This window comes from Mesocricetus auratus, unplaced genomic scaffold, assembly GCF_017639785.1.
Source record: "Mesocricetus auratus isolate SY011 unplaced genomic scaffold, BCM_Maur_2.0 Super-Scaffold_100018, whole genome shotgun sequence".
Taxonomy (NCBI): domain Eukaryota; kingdom Metazoa; phylum Chordata; class Mammalia; order Rodentia; family Cricetidae; genus Mesocricetus; species Mesocricetus auratus.
Genome location: NW_024429199.1, coordinates 9,177,196 through 9,198,861, shown reverse-complemented (window position 1 = coordinate 9,198,861; position 21,666 = coordinate 9,177,196). Strand labels below are relative to the sequence as shown.

At 41.1% G+C, this 21,666-nt stretch overlaps 1 protein-coding gene across 1 annotated transcript; it reads left to right on the top strand.

Moving 5' to 3' along the window:
- The first annotated feature begins 1,851 nt into the window (after positions 1 to 1,851).
- On the top strand, positions 1,852 to 21,346 carry Gprc6a (G protein-coupled receptor class C group 6 member A). Its single transcript, XM_040728221.1, has 6 exons — positions 1,852 to 2,235; positions 4,706 to 5,009; positions 5,358 to 6,194; positions 13,632 to 13,844; positions 19,109 to 19,232; positions 20,140 to 21,346. The coding sequence occupies exons 1-6, from the start codon at positions 2,042 to 2,044 to the stop codon at positions 21,252 to 21,254; spliced, it is 2,787 nt and encodes a 928-aa protein (XP_040584155.1). The 5' UTR covers positions 1,852 to 2,041; the 3' UTR covers positions 21,255 to 21,346.
- The last annotated feature ends 320 nt before the right edge of the window (positions 21,347 to 21,666 follow it).

Here is a 21,666-nt window from a genome sequence, read left to right as displayed (position 1 = left end):
ACAACTGAAGTCACTCTCTTGCATTCTATTAGATAACACTGTCACCAGAAAGTAGAAAAATCTAGAAAACATTGTCAAAACATTTGGATAATGGAAGTGATTATGATCAAGTGTAAAAATGTCATAATGAGATTGGTACTTATATAATTTATATACACTAACTTATAAAGAAAACACTTGACACCATGTTACTCCACTACTCAGTCAGCCTAAATTCATACCTCTATGAATCTATGACTAATCTGGATCATTTAAAATGATAAAGTCTCTATTATCTACTACCCTTCAAATGGCAGAGAGATGTTAGACTGGGGGCAACTTTCCCATGACACATCATTTACAGCAAGTGTTATTTTCTCCATCGTGTTGGTGTATGTGATGTGTATGAGTGCATGTGTGTGCATGCCACCACATGGGTGGAGGTTCTCTCCTTTTACCATGGGATTCAGAAACCAAACTCAGGTCATCAGTTTTGTGCAGCAAGCTTTTATCTACTTGTCTGTCTTGGCAGCCCTATTGCAATCATTTTTTAATTAAAAAATATTTTTATGCAATATATTGGATCATATTCTTTCCCCTCATCTAACTCCCCCCAGGTCATCCCCCCATCCCTACTCACCCAACATCAATTTTATTCTCTCTCTTTCAAATAAAAACAAAACAATGAAAATCAATGCAAAAGAAAGACAAAAATACCAAAACAAAACAAAAATGGCCAAGTATTTTTCAGACAGGTTTTGAAAAATAAACCTTAAACTCATCCTCAATGGTGGCTAAGTTATTAAAGTTTCTGGACCCCCTCAACTTCTGAGAGCTAACTATCAGGGATGGAAATATGGCTCAGCCATTTTTTGTTTTTGTTTGTTTGTTTGTTTGGTTGTTTGTTTTGCAGAGGATGTAGATTCTGTTCCCAGTGCCCACAATAGCAGCTTCAATCATTTTTAGCTACAGTTCTAGGGGACTCAACAGCCTTCTCTGGCCTCCTCTCTTCAGGCCTCTGCAGGCACCAGGTATGCATCTAGTGCACATACATACACATAGACAAAACACTTGCATAGGAGTAAATTTCTCTCTGCTTTTTAAAAGGATACATGTTGCCAGGAGTGGTGCATGCTTTTAATGCCAGAACTCAGAGGACAGAGGCAAGTGGACCTCTTTGAGTTTCGATCCAGCCTAGTCTACATAGTGAGTTCTAGGCCATCCAGACCTACATAGAGAGACCCTGGCTCAAAATAAGCAAATAATAAAGGATACCTGTAAAATTGTTATTCTTGATGCGTAAGTATTTACCAACATGTTCAAAGTTCATATAAATCATAAATAAATTACAACACAATGATAAAAAGGATAGTTATTTGTTACAAACCTTTCTTTCCTCTCTGGCAAGTCCCATCTTGTTTTTAGTTTTACTCAGCAGAACAAAAGCCATTAATGTCTACTACATGTAAGGAGGAAGTAATAAAAGCCTTAATCAACTGAGTATCTTTTTTTTAAGTCAAGATTTCTAGGAGAAAGAAAAAGCAAGATCGTCTTTTTCTAAACAGCTGATAAAGTACATTTATTTATTTATTTTTGCATTGAAAACAACATGTTTGGAAAATATAGAACTGCCCATTTTATAAACAGAAGGATTTTCCCTTTCCTGCTTCTTCCAGAAGCTTCTACAACCTGTTTCAAAAGAAAAGCCAATAGGATGCAAAGCCTCTGACATCCCTCTGGAGTATAAAATACAACTTCCCTTGGATCTTTTTTTACAATTCTATTAGCACAATCCTGTGTTTATAATTCTATCAGAGTATCCTTAGCTCTCACATGTCCACTGTCACATGGCTCAGCACCAGAACTGTTAGAATCTGACATGTTCTTGTTGGTGAGGAAACTGTTTTCACTATCATCAAGAATCTGAATGCTGAGCCTTTCTGGTGCTTGACATTGTTCCTTTGCTTACAAGGCACTCAGGGGAAATGAGACTCTTGTCATTGGCATCTGTTAACTGAATGCTCCTAATGAGTCTCATAAGCCGAGCAAATGAGACAGGAGCATGGCACTTTTAATTATAGTAATTACCTGCTTCTTGATTATTCTTGGTACCTCCCAGTCTTGCCACACCCCAGAAGACTTTGTGGCTATCACTTCTCCTGGACATATCATGATTGGAGGTTTGTTTGCCATTCATGAAAAAATGTTGTCCTCAGACGACCATCCCAGGCGACCACAGATCCAGAAATGTGTTGGGTAAGTAAAACTAAAAGAAAAGAGAAAATACGCTTAGAATTCAAGGTTGTGCTGTAAGACTAAAGCATGCAGATGGTTTTTTGATGGTAACATTTTAATAGAATAAAATGTGTGCTTATTTTGAAGTTGTTATATGGCTAGCTTTATGCTCCTTAAAATAGGTTCGTCAGTCGCCAACTTCCACACACAGGAGTAGAGAATTCCTTACAGTAATGTACTTTTTTTTTTAGAACCTTTAAAAAAATCTCTGGAGCCACTTGTAAGGACACTGTAAACTGTTTTTCACTGCAGCAAGCACACACACCGTGTTTTTATTTGTCACCCACACCACTATTATTATATATTCTTACACATGCTTATATATTCCGTCACCCACCTTCATTATTGTAAGTCTATTGTTTTATGCCTTACTTAGACATTGAATTTTTCATACTCGCATCTCATCAGTGCTGTATTGATTTCACTCTAGCATAATCTTATCCTTGGCTGATAAGTTATGACTATCCTCGTGCCAGAATGCTGAACAAATTGCAGCATGCAGTGTCATTCTTGGCACAGTGTCATGTGAAACACTAAAACTGGGGGAAAGGTCTTACAGATGGATTTTTTCAAAGGAAAACAGGAGTTTTAGTTACATTTCAGTTGTAGGGGCCAGTTTCTCAAAACTGAGCTCTAAAGCTCCTGTCTGTGAAAAGCTGAGACCAGGTGACCTTTAAGGACACGGGCAGTGTCCGCTTCAGTTGCCACAACACTGTGACCCTCAGTCTTCTCTGTGACCCTTAATATTCTGATTACAACTTGATATAATCAACCTTAAATTCCTCTTTTATTTTACTTTTCTGTTTTATTTTGCTTGTCTTGTTTTGAGACAAGTTCTCCTATATATCTCAAGCTAGCCTCAACTCTTGATCCCTTTTGTCTTGACCTCCAGAGTGCTGTGATTTGAAAAGTGTGTCATCACATCCAATCTCCCGTTCATTTGTTTCCTTATCAAATAGTGCTTTCTAAGCCTCATCAGATGCTTTTTGGATCATGAGTGCTTCCTGTGTCATACCAAGACCCCTTCCTAGCTTTCATCCCCATTTGAACTACGGTTACTGTAACCCGTGATCAGCTGAGATGGCCCAAAATAGTAAGTGAAGATTGTCAGTGCACAAAATTGGTACCCAAAAAGTTGAAGCCCATAATTCTAAGTGAATAACCAGTGATAAAGATAAACGTAACACTTGACCTAAGAAACTTCTTCCGGGAAGAAAGAATCACAAATAAATTAAATGTTTGACTTTACTGACATTCCTCAAGAGAAATATGTTTTACTCAATACTGAGCCAGAGGTTAGCATTGCCTGGCCTGTGTTCTGGGCACTAGAGACACCAAGGTCATTGAATTTACATGTAAGGGACTGTGAAAATATGATATGATTTAATTACATGGCAATCTGCTAATCATTTCTTTCATTTTTAAATACAGGTTATAACTCTGATTCTCCACATTTTTTTCTTCAGATATCCCAAAGTGACAATAGGAACTTTCAAGTAATCATAACTTAATGAACTCTAAGAATCAAAACCCTGAAGTTTTGCCTTGTCTACTTTAAAAGTATCCTTGATCTTTTATTTTATATGAGGATATACTTGTAATGTTTGGGTGTAGTAGTGAATGCAATAACAGTAAATCAGGATTAAATTATTAAGGTCTCTGAAATATTCCCAAAGCAAGATGCACACAAGAAATGTTCTCTGAAGCAGTTGTGACTCTGATCTACTCAGTCAACATTCTCGAGACAACCTCTGGGCTTTACCCAGTAATTCCTAGTCTGACTAGTGTGCTTAGAAAAATGTATTTATGTAACAAAAACTAATAAAAAAAAGTTCATGTATTTGAAAAAGAGCAAAGAGGCACCACATATGGATAAAGTAAAGAGAAGGAAGAAATTATATAATTACATTATAATCTCAACAAAAGAGATAATTTTTAAAAAAGAAAACTTAAATTTATAAAAGTCTCATTGATCTGATTTTTAGCCACCACAGATTAAAACCAGAAAACTAAGATAGGATTTAAGTCTACAAAGCATATGCATTTACAGCAATATATAATAATAATAATAATCAAAAAGAGAGGCTACCAGCTACAGTTGGGAGGACACGGGTTGAGGGAAGGCAGCTAGGAGGCACTGGAGGAGGGAAATTATACAATTATATTTAATTTAAAGCATATCTTTGAAAGATACGTTGGTTACATTTACAAAACTGTCAATAAATAAATACAAGGTATTCTATTAAAATTATTATCAGACGGAAGAAGAAGGTAAAAGTTGTTTTCAAATAAAGTTCACATTTTTGTCATGAAATCAACTGGATTTATCCAAAAATTATCCATCAAAGGGCAGAGGTGTAGATGAGGTGAGATACCCCCATATCAATAGAACAGTCATAATCTGTTTCAGAAAATGCTTATGTCTCCACAGTTTTGAAGTCTCAGCATTTCTTCAAGCTCTGGCTATGATACACAGCATTGAGCTGATCAACAACTCGACACTATTATCTGGGGTCAAACTGGGGTATGAAATCTATGACACTTGTACTGAAGTCACAGCAGCTGTGGCAGCAACTCTGAGGTTCCTCTCTAAGTCCAACTGCTCTCGAGAAACTGTGACCTTTCAGTGTGACTACTCCAGCTACATGCCAAGGGTAAAAGCGGTCATAGGTGCTGGCTACTCTGAAATATCCATGGCTGTCTCAAGGATGCTCAACTTACAGCTCATGCCACAGGTACAGTTTTGTTCCTTCCATGTGCTGGTTCTGATGACATTTGGTCTTATGAAAGGATTGGGGAAACCTAGGAATTAGCTAAGGAGTCATTAGCTAATTTCTGGCAGTTTTTAACTTGATTTAGAAAAGGCACATATCTCTGAGGGCCTCAGCTTCTCTGTTTCCACAGTAACCTCAGCCAGGTTCAAAGAAGGCAATGTAACTAAACCTCCTTGGGCACTAACACGAGTTGATTTTCTTATATCTAGAGAATTTAGGAAGTGGCAATAGAAATGAAAGGGCAGAAAGTTTACTACAACCAACTCCTGTGCTCCACCACCATAACTCAAAGACTCTGTCCTCTTCCAGGTGAGTTACGAATCCACTGCAGAAATCCTGAGTGACAAAATCCGCTTTCCTTCATTTTTACGTACTGTGCCCAGTGACTTCTACCAAACCAAAGCAATGGCCCACCTGATTCAACAATCTGGATGGAACTGGATTGGTGTCATAACAACAGATGATGACTATGGAAGACTAGCCCTGAACACTTTTGCAATTCAGGCTGCTGCAAACAATGTATGCATTGCCTTCAAGGAGGTTCTGCCAGCCTTCCTCTCAGATAATACCATCGAAGTCAGAATCAATCAGACACTGGAGAAAATCATTGCAGAATCCCAGGTTAATGTTCTTGTGGTGTTTCTGAGGAAATTCCATGTTTTCAATCTCTTCACTAAAGCCATTGAAAGGAAAATAAATAAGATCTGGATTGCTAGTGATAATTGGTCAACTGCTACCAAAATTATCACCATTCCTAATGTCAAGAAGCTTGGCAAAGTGGTGGGGTTTACCTTCAGAAGAGGCAATATATCGTCTTTCCATTCTTTTCTTCAAACTCTGTATATGAATCCCAAAGACAATAACAAACCCCTACATGAATTTGCCATGCTTTTTTCTGCCTGTAAACACATCGAAGATGGTGATTTGAGTCAATGCATCTCCAACTATTCTCAAGCAACTTTGACCGCTGACACAGCCAAGACCATTGAAAACCACCTCTTCATGAGAAATGACTTCCTCTGGCATTATACTGAGCCAGGGCTCATTCACAGCATTCAGCTTGCAGTGTTTGCCCTTGGCCATGCAGTTCGGGATCTGTGCCAAGCTCGAGACTGCCAGAGACCCAACGCCTTCCAACCGTGGGAGGTACTAATTCACATATCCAAGTCTGTTCACCTACTATCATTCCCTATTCCCCATTCCCTATTTTCCCTCTGGCTTTACTTTACAAAGATCCACAGTACTTACTCTTAACTTTATTCCCTCTGCAAGTGGCAACTGTCATTTTATAACCGTATTGCTAATGTAACTTTTTATTTAGTTATACTTTATCCTCATTTCTTTCCCTAAGCCCCAAAGTTCTATTTATTTATTTATTTATTGGTTTTTCGTGACAGGATTTCTCTGTGGCTTTGGAGGCTGTCCTGGAACTAGCTCTTGTAGAACAGGCTAACCTTGAACTCACAGAGATCCACCTGCCTCTGCCTCACGAGTGCTGGGATTAAAGGTGTGCACCACCACCTCCCGGCCTCTGTTTTATTTTCTAAGGGGATTCCGTTAGTAGTACTATCTTCCTCCTCAGATATATGGATTATTTTCAATACTTCATATGCATTATGTTGTTAGATCATTTTTACCCATAAGAATTAGACTATATAAGTTGAAAGATTGTTTTGGTTATTGTTAAATACATAGTGTTTCCCTCATCTGAGATGCTCAGTACTATAAATGTTTTAGATTCCATATCTTACATGTAGGGCAAAGTCTGTACATAAAATTGATCTTTACTTTTATTTGCCTTGTTCATATAGCTTGAAGGTTGTCTTATACAATATTTTTAGTGTGGCTATGTTGTACCAGTGAAGTTAAGTGTAGAATGTTTCACTTGTACCATCAAGTTGGTACTCAAAAACTCAGATTTAGTATTTTAGATTAGGGATGCTCATCATGTATAGGAGAAAGCTATAGACAACTATTGACATGCTATAAATAAACATGACTCCAGTCCTGGTCTTCTCACATCCCCTTAATTGTGCAGCAGGTGCTTTATAATCCTATCCTTCAGTTCAGCAGTTCTCAACCTGTGGGCTGTGAGCTGCTTGGGAGCCTAATGACCCTTTCACAGGAGTTGCCTAAGACCATCAGAAAACACAGATATTTACATTATGATTCATAACAGTAGCCAGATTATAGTTATGAAGTAGTAACAAAAATAATTTTATGGTTGTGGATCACAACATGAGGAACTGTATAAAACCATCGCAGCATTACAATGGTTGAGAACCACTGTTCTAGTAAATGCTCTTATTCCCATAAGTAGAATGCCATCTGTAGGACTTGCATGTGTGTGTGTGTGTGTGTGTGTGTGTGTTTAAGTTTTGCATTTTTGTTTTACTTGCATGAGTGTTTCGCCTGCACAGATATATGTGCACTGTGTGCAAGCAATGCCTGCTGAAGCCAGAAGAGAGTGTTGAATCACTGGAATTAGAGGTATAGATAGTTTTGAGCCACCATGTGGCTGCTGAGAATAGAACCTGAGTCATTGAAAAGTCAGTGCTCTTAACCACTGAGCCATCTCTTCAGCCCCCTTGAGTCTTCTTTAATGAATGCTGGTAGGTTTATGATAGTATGATAATCTAGGTTTAAATGGGACACCAAGTATGCATAAAGCAATGTTTGCCTTTCTTTTCTTGGATTACTTTGGGAAGATTTAAAGTTTAATATGGCTCTAGTTAGTGGAAAATCACATTGCTTTTAATGAGCTTGAGCAAAGCATGTAAGGGACAGTGCTTCTTTTAATAATAATGTTTTACTTGTGAGAATCAAACTTCTCAGTCATATGAATCCAAAGTTAGACTTACAGGTTTTCAGACAGTATGATATTACTGCATATATGTCCCTTAGTGTTATAAGTGAACAGAGGGTAGAGTAGAATAAGACAATTTAGATGGTACAAGAGCTTCTAGAATGTAATTTGTATTTTGTCATCATCACTTTTATTGTTATTGCTTAGAATTGAAACAACAGCCTTGTGCAAGCTAAGCATGTGCTACTAGGAACTTCACCCTAGTCCTATGGTTAATGTTTTAATCACCTACAGTATAAGCCTCGATGACTGAAATAACCTGCACAGGCATTTAGATGAATAATTTCCATGGTTTTGTTGGCTTGCTTGTTTGTACTGTGTTGTTGTCGTCCCCTTTGTTTGGTTTTGCTCTGGGGCTCAGAGGGCGTCCATCTTCCCTCTGAGCTGCATCTTCAGCCCTTTAGCTATGTATTTGAAATTGTTCACTTTTCACTGTACTTATTTTGTTTTACTTTTTATTTAAATTAGGAGCAAGCTTACTTCACATGTCAATCCCAGCTCTCTTCCCCTCCTCCCTCTCGCCAAGTCCCCCAACTCGTCATCCAATCTCCACTTGACTCTCCAGGGATGGTGAGGCCCTTCATAGGGGATCTCCAAAGTCTGTCACATCATCCCAGGCAGGGACTAGGCCCTCTGCCATGTTTCCAGGCTGAGAGAGCATCCCTCCATGTGGAATGGGCTCCCAAAGTCCATTCGGATGCCAGGAATATTTTTTATTTGAATAGACGCACAATCATTATACATGTTGTGGGGCACATATTGATCATTTTCAGGGACTTTTTGCTTTATAAATAGAAAGGCAAAACTCTAATAAAGACGCAAAGGCTTAGTGATTGGGGCCTTCATTAAAATTAAAATTCTCTTAAATAAAATACACATATTTCTAATCATTTTTAATGCACTCCTTAATACTATAAAACTCAATGAGGGGTTGAGAAAAAAACCTCTAAATTTTCTTTGCTTAGATCGCTCTCCCTCCCTACACTTCATTCCATACGGCATTTAGTATACATCTCACTACTCTTCATCTGGTGTACTAAGGACAGGCACTTTTGTTCTTAAAAAGTAGAATATTATACTGAAATGACTGAACTGAATTTTAGAAATGAGAGACCAGAAGAGAGAAATGGAGACTATTCCTTGACTGTACAGGATACAAAAGAAAAACTAAGAGGATTCTCGTAAGAGAAAGGAAACAGGAACAGACAGAGCTATTTATTTATCTCCCAAAGGTCTGGGAAAGTTTTTCTAATTAGAAATATATCTCAAACATTTTGAAAAGAAGACTTGAGAGAATAGAATCTTAGCGTTTTATTTAAACACTAGGAGTCTGAGCTCACTTTTTATGCCCCTGAGAAACTGTTAATTTAGAAACAGATTGAAAAAGAGGAGACAGGGTGAGGTGCCCCTTTGACTATAATGCAAGTGAGTCATCAGTGCCAGGTTTGGGTGACAAGTCCTCCTTTTTATGTAGAAAGTCTTTATAAGACATAAAATTTTAAAACAAAACATTAACATATAGTATCCCTTTACCCTTTTTTAAAATTTAAATTAAAAAACAAGCTTGTTTTACATGTCAATCCCAGTTCCCTCTCCCTCCCCTCCTCCCCTGTCTCCCACCAACCCTCTGTCCTATCCCCTTTCTGTTCCCCAGGGAGGGTGAGGCCTTCCATGGGGGATCTTCAAAGTCTGTCATATCACTTAGAGCAGGGCCTAGACCCTCCCCCAAGTGTCCATTTGTACACTAGGGATAAATACTGATCCACTACCAGAGGCCTCATACATTGCCCACACCTCCAAACTGGCATCCACGTTCAGGGCATCTGAAACAGTCCTATGCTGGTTTCTCAGCCATCAGTCTGGGGTCCATGAGCTCCCACTTATTCAGGTCAGCTGTTTCTGTGGGTCTCTCCAGCCTGGTCTTGAACCATTTGCTCATCACTTCTCCCTCTCTGCAACTGGATTCCAGGAGTTCAGCTCAGTATTTAGCTGTGGATGTCTGTTTCTGCTTCCATCAGCTACTGAATGAAGGCTCTAGGGTGGCACATAAGGTAGTCATCAATCTCATTATCAGGGAAGGGCATTTAAGGTAGGCTCTCCACTATTGCTTAGATTGTTAGTTGGGGTCATCCTTGTGGATCTCTGGACATTTCCCTAGTGCCAGATTTCTCTTTAAACCTATAATGGCTCCCTTTATTATGGTGTCTCTTTTCTTGCTCTCCTCTATTCTTCCTCTGACTCAATATTCTGCTCCCTCATGTCTCCTCTCCCCTCCTCTTCTCCCCTTCTCTTTCTCCTAACTCCCTCTCCCCTCCCCCCATGCTCCCAATTAGCTCAGGAGATCTTGTCCCTTTCCCTTTCTCCAGGGGACCATGTATGTCTCTCTTAGGATCCTCCTTGTTTCCTAGCTTGTCTGGAGGTGTGAATTGTAGGCTGATAATCCTTTGCTCTATGTCTAAAATCCATATATGAGTGAATGAATACCATGTTTGTCTTTTTGTGACTGGGTTTTCTCACTCAGGGTGGTTTCTTCTAGTTCCACCCATTTGCCTATAAATTTCAAGATTCCATTGTTTACTCCCCTGAGTAGTACTAGTGGTGCACACCTTTAATCCCAGCACTAAGGAGGCAGAGGCAGGCGGATCTCTGTGAATTCGAGGCCAGACTGGTCTACAGAGCGAGTTCCAGGACAGCCTCCAAAACAATACAAAGAAACCCTCTCTCAAAAAAGATCCATTTTCTCTGTCCATTCTTCAGGTGAGGGGCATATAGGATTCTTAATCAAGAATGTATTCCTAATTGTTTCACCCCTTAGCTACATGCCCTAATATTAGTAAACTTCATGGGTGGTTTTAGATCCAACTGAATTTAGATTACAATGGACTTAGGACACTATTTTGACTCTGTATTTGGTGAGCGCAGTGTTAAGGGACAGTTACCCTTATTTAACTTCCACAGATTTTTTTATTTATTTTAAAGATTTATGTATTTCATATACAGTGTTCTGTCTGCACATATGTCTGCATGATGGGAGAGGGCACCAGATCTCATTGTAGATGGTCGTGAGCCACCTTGTGGTTGCTGGGACTTGAACTCAGGGCCTCTGGAAGAGCCAGTGCTCTTTACCACTGAGCCATCTCTCCAGGCCCAGCTTCTGAAGATTTTTAATGGTCTTCAGGTCTATGTGAGCAAACCTTTCTCATGTTGTAGCTAATGGTTTCGTTTTGGCTTTTTCTTCCACTTGATCCTATGTAAAGTAATGAGTAGCACATCTGATGTGAGAAAATTATATACTGCATTGACTGCTCCAGCAGGGGATTCTGTGTTCCTCCTCAGGGTATCCTGAGCACTCACTCAACACACTGATGCCTCTGAAAAATACTTTACTAAGTAAACATGTGAGATGTGACTGTTAGAAATTTTCTCACCTCAGATGTGCTACTCATCTGCAGATGAGTGTGTCCTCCTGCATAGCTGTCAACTCAGTAATCATACTGAATCACACTGCAGCATTTTGTGCAAACATGACAGCACAGGACATAACTGATGCCCCAAGTTCAGCGTTAGCAACTTAACAAGCATTCTCTAGAAGCCCAACATCTTCAGGGAGCAGAAAAACAATGTCACAGGACTGGGGTCTTGAAAGGAAGCTGAGAACAAATGTGGGGGTACTTATCAAAAGACTTTGCAAGAAAGGACATCTCGGAATTTGAGGAGTAATTGAATTAATAGCCTTGGAACCTGAAATGCTATCTTTTTAAAAACATACCAAGAGACATGCCAGTTGCTGATATAGGGAACCTGCAAAGGATGCCTAGAGTTTGGGCTGTAGAGAGCAAAAGGAAGGCCAATTAAATACTTTTTAGGTGGTAGAGTGATGATCTGTTTTCCACTGTAGAAATAGCATTTTGACTGATATGAATATTAGAGAAAATGGTTGAAGAATGTTTTTAAAAAATCAACCTTATATTTTGGTGATGCTGGATTTCAAGAACTTAGGAGACGTGAAAGTATGAAATGGTGGCTTCGTCTCTGTCTGAAGAGACTTCAGAGTGACCTTCAGTTGTGAGGGTAATAGTACCAACTGATCTTAAGTCTGTGCTTCTGAGATTTGAAGCTGGAGATGGATCACTTTTCATCTCTACAGTATCTAGAGAGGTCCACAGAACTTGAGTTTATGCTCTACCTTAGGGGTGTGGAAGAGGAGGTATGTCAGGGAAGGAGAAGAACTCACCAGTGACTGAGGCTGACACAGAAGCCCTGCTTAAGAAAGGGGTGTCATTTAAAGCAGTACACAGACAGAAGTGAGAACACTGAAGCTATGTTGTTTATTGAAGTGAAGCTCTTTATCATTGTAGCTCTTAGTTATTCATAGCTTCATTCCCTCCATTTTTTTAAATTCTGGTCAATATTAGAATAAAAAGGGGGGGCTTTTTGAAGCCAGGTCTCATACAGTCTGGGTTGGCCTTGAACTCTCCACCCCACCTCCCCATACACACACACTCTTAGTGCTGGGATGACAGCTGTGTGCCGCCATACTCAGTATATGTGGAGGACTGAGCCAGGACATTAGGCATGCTATGAAACACTCTACCCTCTCAATCACACCCATAGCCCCGAAAATAAGATGGCATTTTTGTTGTTAATTTCATCATGATAGCTCTGATGTAGTCTGCTTCTTTAAAGCGTTTAATTTACATTCCTTAAAAGAAATAATAAACCTGTGCTGGGAAGTAATAAAATCAGCACACATTTTGAGATTTTGCTAAGGTGATATACCTTATGGTCATTACATGACTCTAATAGGTAATATATTTACCTAAAAGCATAAGTTGATTTTTTAGTCTATTGACAAAAAATAAAACATAAAAATTAGCCAAAAGTAAACAGAGAAGAATAATTCCATTCAGACAGAATAATTTCTGCCTCATTCCATACATTTGTAACCCATCGAAGTCACATATTACCATGGATTAGGCAACCGGTGGGCCATGATGAATGCATTGGGAGGGCACACACTGTGCTTACTCACCAAGGAAACAGTAGACTACACTCTCCTAGTTTCAACTCCAGTGTTCTTCCTGCACAGCGCAAGCCACTGCCAGCAAAACACTTCTGGTTCTAGCTCTCTTACAGACCGGTTCTCACCACACAAACTGGATAGCAAGGCAGGTAACGTTTTAGTTACATTTCTTTCTTCCAGAATTAAAAGAAATCACTTTGTAACTTAAGTTAGACATAGAAGTTAGAGGTCACTCGACTGTGTGCTCACCACTGAGACAGATTTACGATTAGGAAAGATGACAAGGTGTATTTTGCCATCAATATTGCACTCGCAATGCTAGAAGGAGCCCAAAGCCTCCACCTGCTCCCACGTGTCCCACAGAGCCCAGCCTGAAAGTCTGCCACATGGACACATGCAGGTGCTCAGATTTTATTTCCATAGGCTGTAAAAGCTGCCATCTCTAAAAAAGTAGGCTGCTTTTACAATTTCACATAGGAAAATTTCTGCAGAGACCAAATCTAGATCTCGGAGTGCCAGTGGGTCTTTCTTAAACTATTCTATAAAGTTAGGTATCCCCAAACAGTGGCTGGTAATCTTCTTTTTATTTTTCTTCTTCTCAGTTTAAATAATATTCCTGGGGATGCAGGACCATCAAGGGGATAAAGAATGTACCAAAAATTCTCCTGTTCACTCATAGTTTTACCTTCCACAGCTGCTTGACGTGCTGAAAAACGTGACATTCACTGACGGAAGGAATTCATTTCATTTCGATGCCCATGGGGATTTAAATACTGGCTATGACGTGGTGCTCTGGAAGGAGATCAATGGCCTCATGACCGTCACAAAGATGGCAGAATATGACCTCCAGCACGACGTCTTCATCACCACAAGCCAAGAAACAAAACGCGAATTCAGGAAACTTAAGGTGATTTTATCGTAGGGCACTTTGCTGAATTCAAGTAAACTAGTGTCTCTCCTGCAAAGTCCTAGTCTCCAGCAGAGCCTCCAATGATCATCCTGCCTTTCACTGGTCTCATTGCCTCCCTTAATTCCATGGCCAACTAGCATAGCCTTCTTATGCATGTCCTCCCTCGGTTCCTCACTCCTCTCTCTTCGGGGTTCTCATTTCTCAATATTGGCAAAATTTAACTCCCTATGTGGTCAACTCTATGAGCAGCCCCTAAATGTCAAACTTGGGTCAGGAGAGGTGGGAATACAAACCTTGTTCATCAGTTTCACATTAAACTTATGAGCCACAGTGTCCTGGGAACTTTCTGTTGCTGGGCAGTCAACCTGACTATTTCCTGGAAGCATTAAGTCTCTTTTCTTGCTGGTAGGCCATTTTAAACTCTTCTCTGACTTCATTCCATCACCTCCAGTTGATCCTGGTTTCTGTCCTACAAACACTGAAGCAATACAAAAAAGAACTGCAGTGTCTTCCATAGTGTATATCTACCTGTGTTCCTGAATTCCATCTGGCCCCATGGATGGGCTGCTGTTCTTGTACCCAAAGACACCACCTCTGCTTGGCCTGTGGGTCCCAACTCCTCCATTTGCTTAAGAACTTGCTCTGCCAACTTCCCGTTCTCTTGCATCCTTGAAGATTCTTTCTTCTGCACTGTGTTCATGGTGAAATAAATATGTTTTATTTCTCCCATATTCAAAAGACAGCAGCTGTATAGATTAACCACATCCTCCATTTGCTACCCAAGCCTCTATTTTTCTTTACAGCAAAACTCCTTGAAAACATTAAATATCCTAGTGGCCCTGATTCCTCTCCTTCCATTCCCTTTTATGCTGCCTATAATCTATCAAAAGTGTTCGTCTAGCTCCCTTACGTTAAATCCAAATGTCACCATAAGTCATTTAAAAGCCATATGTTCTTCCCTTCATACCGTGAGCCTTATTTGTTTCCTAGACTCCACACACCCTTGCTTTCCCCTCTGTCTCCAGCCACCATTCTGTCTCCTGTGTTGGTCCTTATCTTTCCAATACCTCTAAACACTGGGGTAACCAGGCTCAGCCCTGCTCTTTGTTGTCTGTTTAGTGACCTTATCAGGCTCCTGTCTTTAAATAATGTCATTGTGTAGGAGGCTAGTGACTTCTTGATGTTTATCTTTTAACTCAAATAAGTGCTGACAGCCTCACTGGCATCTCTACGTGGATATCTATCTGATGGTTGTCTTCACCGACTGTCTGCAAAACAAAGCTCTTGATACTCTTTCCTAAAGCTCAGAGAACGGCAACTGTCCTTTGTCAGTTGCTCATGAGACACCTGATGGCATGCTTGTCCCTGGTCTGTCACACAACACACTTGTCACACTGCACACCCACTGGAAGTTTAATTTCCAAAATGAGTCTGAAGTCTGACTACTGTTTATCCCCTGGTTGTACCACTGACACTCCACTACAAGGTATAGCCACTGCTCCCCCAGGCGGGGGTGCTAGCTTTGCAACTGCCCCACCTACACTCACAGCCCTTCAGTCTGCTCTTAAGACATCATCTTAGAAATAAAGTCCAGAGGTGTGCTCAGATCTCTTTCACAACATCACATTTCTCTCCAGGTGAAAGCTAGTGGTTTGTTTTTTTGTTTGTTTGTTTGTTTTTCGTTCTGTTTTGCTTTGTTTAAGTACTCCCTCTCCTGCCTCTATCTAGCATTTTTCCTGTCCCCAATACCTCTTCTCCTTCTGTCTTTCGCTTGGTTTCCATTCACCTGCAATGCTACAGTTCTCATTCTCTTTCTTATATGTCTTCCTTTCTCTTGATGCACCTGCTGCATTCTATTTTAAATTGTCACCCCTGAATCAGGCATGCTGGTGAGCACCTGTAATCCCAGGACTTGAGAAGCTGAGGCAGGGGAATCATGATCCTGGGTTAACAGTGAGATCCTGCCTTTTTTAAAAAAATCATATCTAAGCTTACAATGTAGTCAGCACCTGTTTAGCACTGTGCTGGATGGATCCCCAGAAGGAAGGAAGAGAGAAAATGAAGAAGAAAAGAGAGGGAAGGAGATATTTTTCTTTTTTATTTATTTAAATTAGAAATAAGCTTGCTTCACATGTCAATCCCAGCTGCCTCTCCCTCCCCTCCTCCCCTAGCCCCCCTCAAATCCCACTTCCCATCCCCCCTCCACTCTCCAAGGAGGAGGAGGCCCTCCATGGGGGGTCTCCAAAGTTGTCATATCATCCAGGGCAGGGCCTAGGCCCTCCCCCATGTGTCCAGGCTGAGAGAGCATCCCTCCATGTGTAATGGGCTCCCCAAGTCTATTCTGATGCCAGGGATGAATACTGATCTAGTACCAAAGCCCCAAAGACTGCTGAGGCCTCACTGACACTCATTTTCAGGGGGTCTGGATCAGACCTATGCTGGCCTCTCAGCCATCAGCCTGGGGCCCATGAGCTCCTCCTTTCTCAGGTCAGCTGTTTTTATGGATTTCACCGGCCCGATCATGACCTTTGCTCATTACTCCAAGGGAGGAGATTTTTAAAGAGAGGGGGAGGCCACTTTTGTGGGCAGGAGAGAGGAAAATTTATATTGTCAATCTCTCTACTTCTATTCACTTCTCCCTTTGTTTTTTTTTTCTCTCCACTTGCTACCATCTCTCATGTTGTCCACTTTGCTTATTGTTATCCTGTTTGTTGTCATCTTTGTCAGTTTGAACGGAAGACCTTTGAGAGGAAGGCTTCTGTTTCATTCTTTACTATGACTCCAATTAGAATCACAATTGGCACACTAACGGTCACTCAGCAAATATTTAGTGCACAGAAGAATGAACACAATAATGTTAGAAACCATTTTCTTCAAGCCCATTTCTCCCGACAGATGTCTTTGTGAAGATGTCTCTCTTCCTTGGAAGACTCTGCAGTTGTCCTTTGTGTCCTGCAGTTTCCCCCATCTTCTGTGTTTCTACAGGCATCACCACCCCCTGATGAGCCCCACCTCACCCTGAGCACTGCCGCTCACACCCGGCGCTTTAGACCACGTGGTGCCTCACTTTCTCACTGAGTAAAAAGGAGATTCCCTATTCCTTTTTCAACTGTTACAAGATGTGTCTCCATTTTTCATACGGAAGAATCATCCAGGCTCAGGCTGTGAGGCAAACGCGCTGAGGGGAGGAAGGATACTTTAAGTTCAACAGTGAGGGTTTAATAACTAGGGGGTAGGGCTGACCACCAACAGAGGACTAGCCTTCTTTCCCTGTGGAGATGTTCATATACATCTAGATTGTTGTAAAAACCAACAATATCTGAGGTCATTTGGTCAGATTTCAAGGAGTATCACTTCTCACTTTCCAAAACATCAAATCTATTTTTATTCCAAAGTTATCCTTATCAGACTCTAGAATGCATTAACTCTCTTTAGGTGGAGTGAGGAAAAGTACTGTATTCCTAAGAGGGAAGACTGTGCTTTTCCCCCCTAATGATGCATAATTATATCCTAAATTTTTATGATGATTTAAATGTTATCTACAAGAAAATGTGGTTGTGTAGAAAGCATGGGACTGAATGTGGGTGTCAGTGAGGAGGCCTAGGCAATCTATGGGGACTTGGGTAGTATTTATCCCTGGCGTACAAATAGTCTTGAGTGCCCATGCCATAATATGGGAGGCTCTCTCAGCCGGGACTCTTGGGGGAGGGCCTAGGCCCTGCCCTGGATGAAATGACAGTTATTAGAGATCCACCATGGAGTGCCTCACCCTCCTTGGGGATCAGAGTGGAGATTGGGTGGGGGACTGGGGGACCTGGTGGGGAAGGCAGGGCAGGAGGGAAGGGAGAGGGAGCTGGGATTGACATGTGAAACAAGCTTGTTTCTAACCTAAATAAAACAATAATTCAAAAAGAAAATGTGGTGTATGTCAGCCACAGAGAAGAATGAAATCTTGCCAATTCTAACAAAATGAGAACTTTAAACATTACATTAAGAGAAATTAAGTCAGACAGAGAAAGACAAGCACCCCGTATTCTGTCTCTTATTTGAAAGCTTAAATGTCCACGCTAAATGTAGAGTACTAATTGCTGAAAGGTCACAAAGGTAAGGAACAGGTGAGCAAAGGGGGTATGGGTTTGATTGCCACACATTGCAAGCATGATGTATTGAAATACCATACTGAATGTTAACAAAAATAAAACATTATTATCTATTTTAGATTTTTAAACTAGAACTTTCATAGTTTTAAATTTGGAATATTTCCTTGCTTTGTTTTTCAAAGGTGTGCAGGATGTCCTCCTTGTGTGCCACAATAAAAGTCCAGGGGTTGGAGAGATGGCTCAGTGGTTACGACTGCTTTTCCAGAGGGCCAGAGTTTAGCTCCCAGAACCCATGGCAGTGACTCACAACTGCCTGTGACTTCAGCTCCAAGGGATGCCACACTCTCTTCTGGCAAACACACATACACACACACACACACACAGACGCACGCACTCACACATGTGCACACACATGAACACATGCACAACACAACCATTCACGTGTGCACACACACACACACACACACACACGGGGGGGGCATGGAGGAGATATTCATGTACATAAATTCTTAAGAATCGTGTTAAATAATACAAAAGTTCTATTCCTCTCACAAAATTCTTCCTTCAGGATAAAATCAGATATTCCCACATCATCATTTCATTTTTTTTTTTTTGCTTTACAAATATGTGATTTTGCCGGGTGGTGGTGGCATATGCCTTTAATCCCAGCACATGGAAGGCAGAGGCAGGAGGATCTCTGTGAGTTCGAGGCCGGGCTAGACCAACAGCCTCCAAAACAATACAGAGAAACCCTGTCTCGTAAAAAAAAAAAAAAAAATGTGATTTTCTCTCTGCTGGGAGTTCTCTGAAAGAAGTATTTTCCATGATTTTCTTATAGAAGCCATAAATGTCACTAGGTATGGTGGTAAATGCCTTTAATCCCAGGACGCAGGAGACAGAGGCAGGTCAATCCCTGTGAGTTCAAGGCCAGCCTGGTCTACTTAGTGAGTTCTGTGCCAGCCAGAGACCCTATCAAAAAAAAATTATAAAAGATCCATCAAGTGGTTGTTTCATCCAAAGTATATATCTTAAGCTTGTTTCTGTTCCTTAAGATGAGAATTCTATGAAAAAGACCAAAAATGCTACTTAGCAAATACTTTAGTGAGGAATAGCTAATTCTCTCTTTTAATTATTTGGATTTGTTTCTTTCCTTTACTATAGCAAATTCTGTCTAAATGCTCCAAGGAATGCAGTCCTGGTCAAATGAAGAAAGCCACAGGAAGCCAACACATATGCTGCTATGAATGTGTGAACTGCCCAGAGAATCACTATAGCAACGAGACAGGTAACCACAGTCACCACCCACCGACTATGACCACACCTCTGAATCATTTCTCTGAGGCTGACTTATCGGAATATTAATCCTAGTTTTATCTTTTGTTTCATATGTTTCTTTCTTTTCCATTATAGGTATCAAACCTTGGGCTTTGGGTTTACTAGGCCCATGCTCTACCACTGAGCTGTACCCGCAGCCCTTTCTAGGCCCATGCTCTACCACTGAGCTGCACCCTCAGGCCCTCTCTAGGCCCATGCTCTACCACTGAGCTGCACCCTCAGGCCCTCTCTAGGCCCGTGCTCTACCACTGAACTGCACCCCCAGCTCCTCTCTAGGCCCATGCTCTACCACTGAGCTGCACCCCCAGCCCTCTCTAGGCCCATGCTCCACCAGCTGCACTCCCAGCTCCTCTCTAGGCCCATGCTCTACCACTGAGCTACATCCCCAGGCCCTCTCTAGGCCCATGCTCTACCACTGAGCTGCACCCCCAGCTCCTCTCTAGGCCCATGCTCTACCACCGAGCTGCACTCCAAGCCCCTATTTTCATTTGTTCTTGTCCTTGAGAGATTCAGTTAGCTTGTACAGAGTTACAAGAATCACAGGTGTAGAGGGAGGAAATGACTTGAGCTGTGTCTAATTCCAAAACCACATTCTTAACAAGGTCCCTAAACTGCCACCAATAACAGCAAATTCATAAGAGACTCGTTTCTCTCTGACGTATGTAGATTTCCTGAATAAGCATGGCCCAGCTGACCTTTTGACTTTGTCTATTTATTGTATGTTCCCATCTCCCCCTTTGCTTCCGTTCACTTTCCTCTCCTTCGTTCTTTCTTCCCTGTGCTTCTTCTAATACAGTATGGCAGACAACCACGTAGTTTAGATGTTTGCGATGTAACTGTTCTCCTTTCCCTGCCAGATATGGACCATTGCCTTTTATGCAACAATGAAACCCACTGGGCCCCGGTGAGGAGCACTATGTGCTTCGAGAAGGAAGTGGAGTATCTGGACTGGAATGACTCCTTGGCTCTCCTCCTCATTGCCCTCTCCCTGCTAGGAATCGCCTTTGTTCTGGCCATTGGCATAATATTTACAAGAAACCTGAACACACCCGTTGTGAAATCATCTGGGGGATTAATGGTCTGCTATGTGATGCTCATCTGCCATGCCCTTAACTTTGCCAGCACAGGCTTTTTCATTGGAGAACCACAAGACTTCGCATGTAAGACCAGGCAGACGCTGTTTGGTGTGAGCTTTACTCTCTGTGTCTCCTGCATTTTGATGAAGTCCCTGAAAATTTTACTAGCATTCAGCTTCGATCCCAAGCTGAAGACCTTTCTGAAGTGCCTCTATAGGCCAGTCCCCATTGTCCTCACCTGCACTGGCATTCAAGTAGTCATTTGCACTCTCTGGCTGGTCTTGGCAGCACCTGCTGTGGAGGAGAACATCTCCTTGCCTAGAGTCATTATCCTGGAATGCGAGGAGGGATCTGTCCTTGCATTTGGCACCATGCTGGGCTACATCGCAGTCCTGGCCTTTGTTTGTTTCATATTTGCATTCAAAGGCAGGAAACTTCCTGAGAATTACAATGAAGCTAAGTTCCTGACATTCGGCATGCTGATTTACTTCATAGCTTGGATCACATTCATCCCTGTCTATGCTACCACGTTTGGCAAGTATCTGCCTGCTGTAGAGATTATAGTCATTCTGATATCCAATTATGGGATTCTCTGCTGTACATTCTTCCCCAAGTGCTACATTATTCTTTGCAAGCAAAAGACTAACACCAAATCAGCCTTCCTCCAGGTGGTTTACAATTATTCATCTCACAGTGCCAACAACCTTGCCTTGAGTCATGTTTCCCTGGACACCACTAACCATGATACTGCAATAACCAATCCAAGCCATAATGACAAGGTTATAGCCTGTCGCAACAGCAACCATCGTCTGGCACAGGTGTTTGCTCACATAGTTAGGGAAAATGCTACAAATGTGTCTACAACTTTGCATCAGAAAAGAAGTTCAAGTATATGAATGAGTTCTTAAGGGATGTCACGATCCCCAAGGAAATGTTTCTTGTCCTTGCTGTGTGTATTTGCCATCATTTGCTTGAATACTCACTCTGTTTGGCCACCTATAATAAAAAATAAATAAAATAAAGCTTTCAGTATTAATATTGTTTTCTATTATGTCCTTCAGCCTTTATCTAGACCAGTCTTCCTCTTAGGCAATTTGAAGTCAAAGCATAACACATCAGCATTTTTCCACCCCCGCTACTCATTTCTCTCCTATGGTTCCTATTTCTTTTTCAAACCCTGTGATTCTTCTAGTGTACTGAAGTTGAACAAGATTTGGGCAGTTACTATGTATTCAATAATACATTGAATCCAAAGGCACAAAAAGTTACAATGGATCATTTCTAGTCTCCAAGAGCTCAAATTCCACT

Coding starts and splice junctions, on each gene's coding strand:
- Gprc6a (XM_040728221.1), top strand. CDS start 2,042: ATGGCACTTTTAATTATAGTAATTACCTGCTTCTTGATTATTCTTGGT. Junction 5,010..5,357: donor ACTTACAGCTCATGCCACAG/GTACAGTTTTGT, acceptor GTCCTCTTCCAG/GTGAGTTACGAATCCACTGC. Junction 19,233..20,139: donor TCACTATAGCAACGAGACAG/GTAACCACAGTC, acceptor TTTCCCTGCCAG/ATATGGACCATTGCCTTTTA.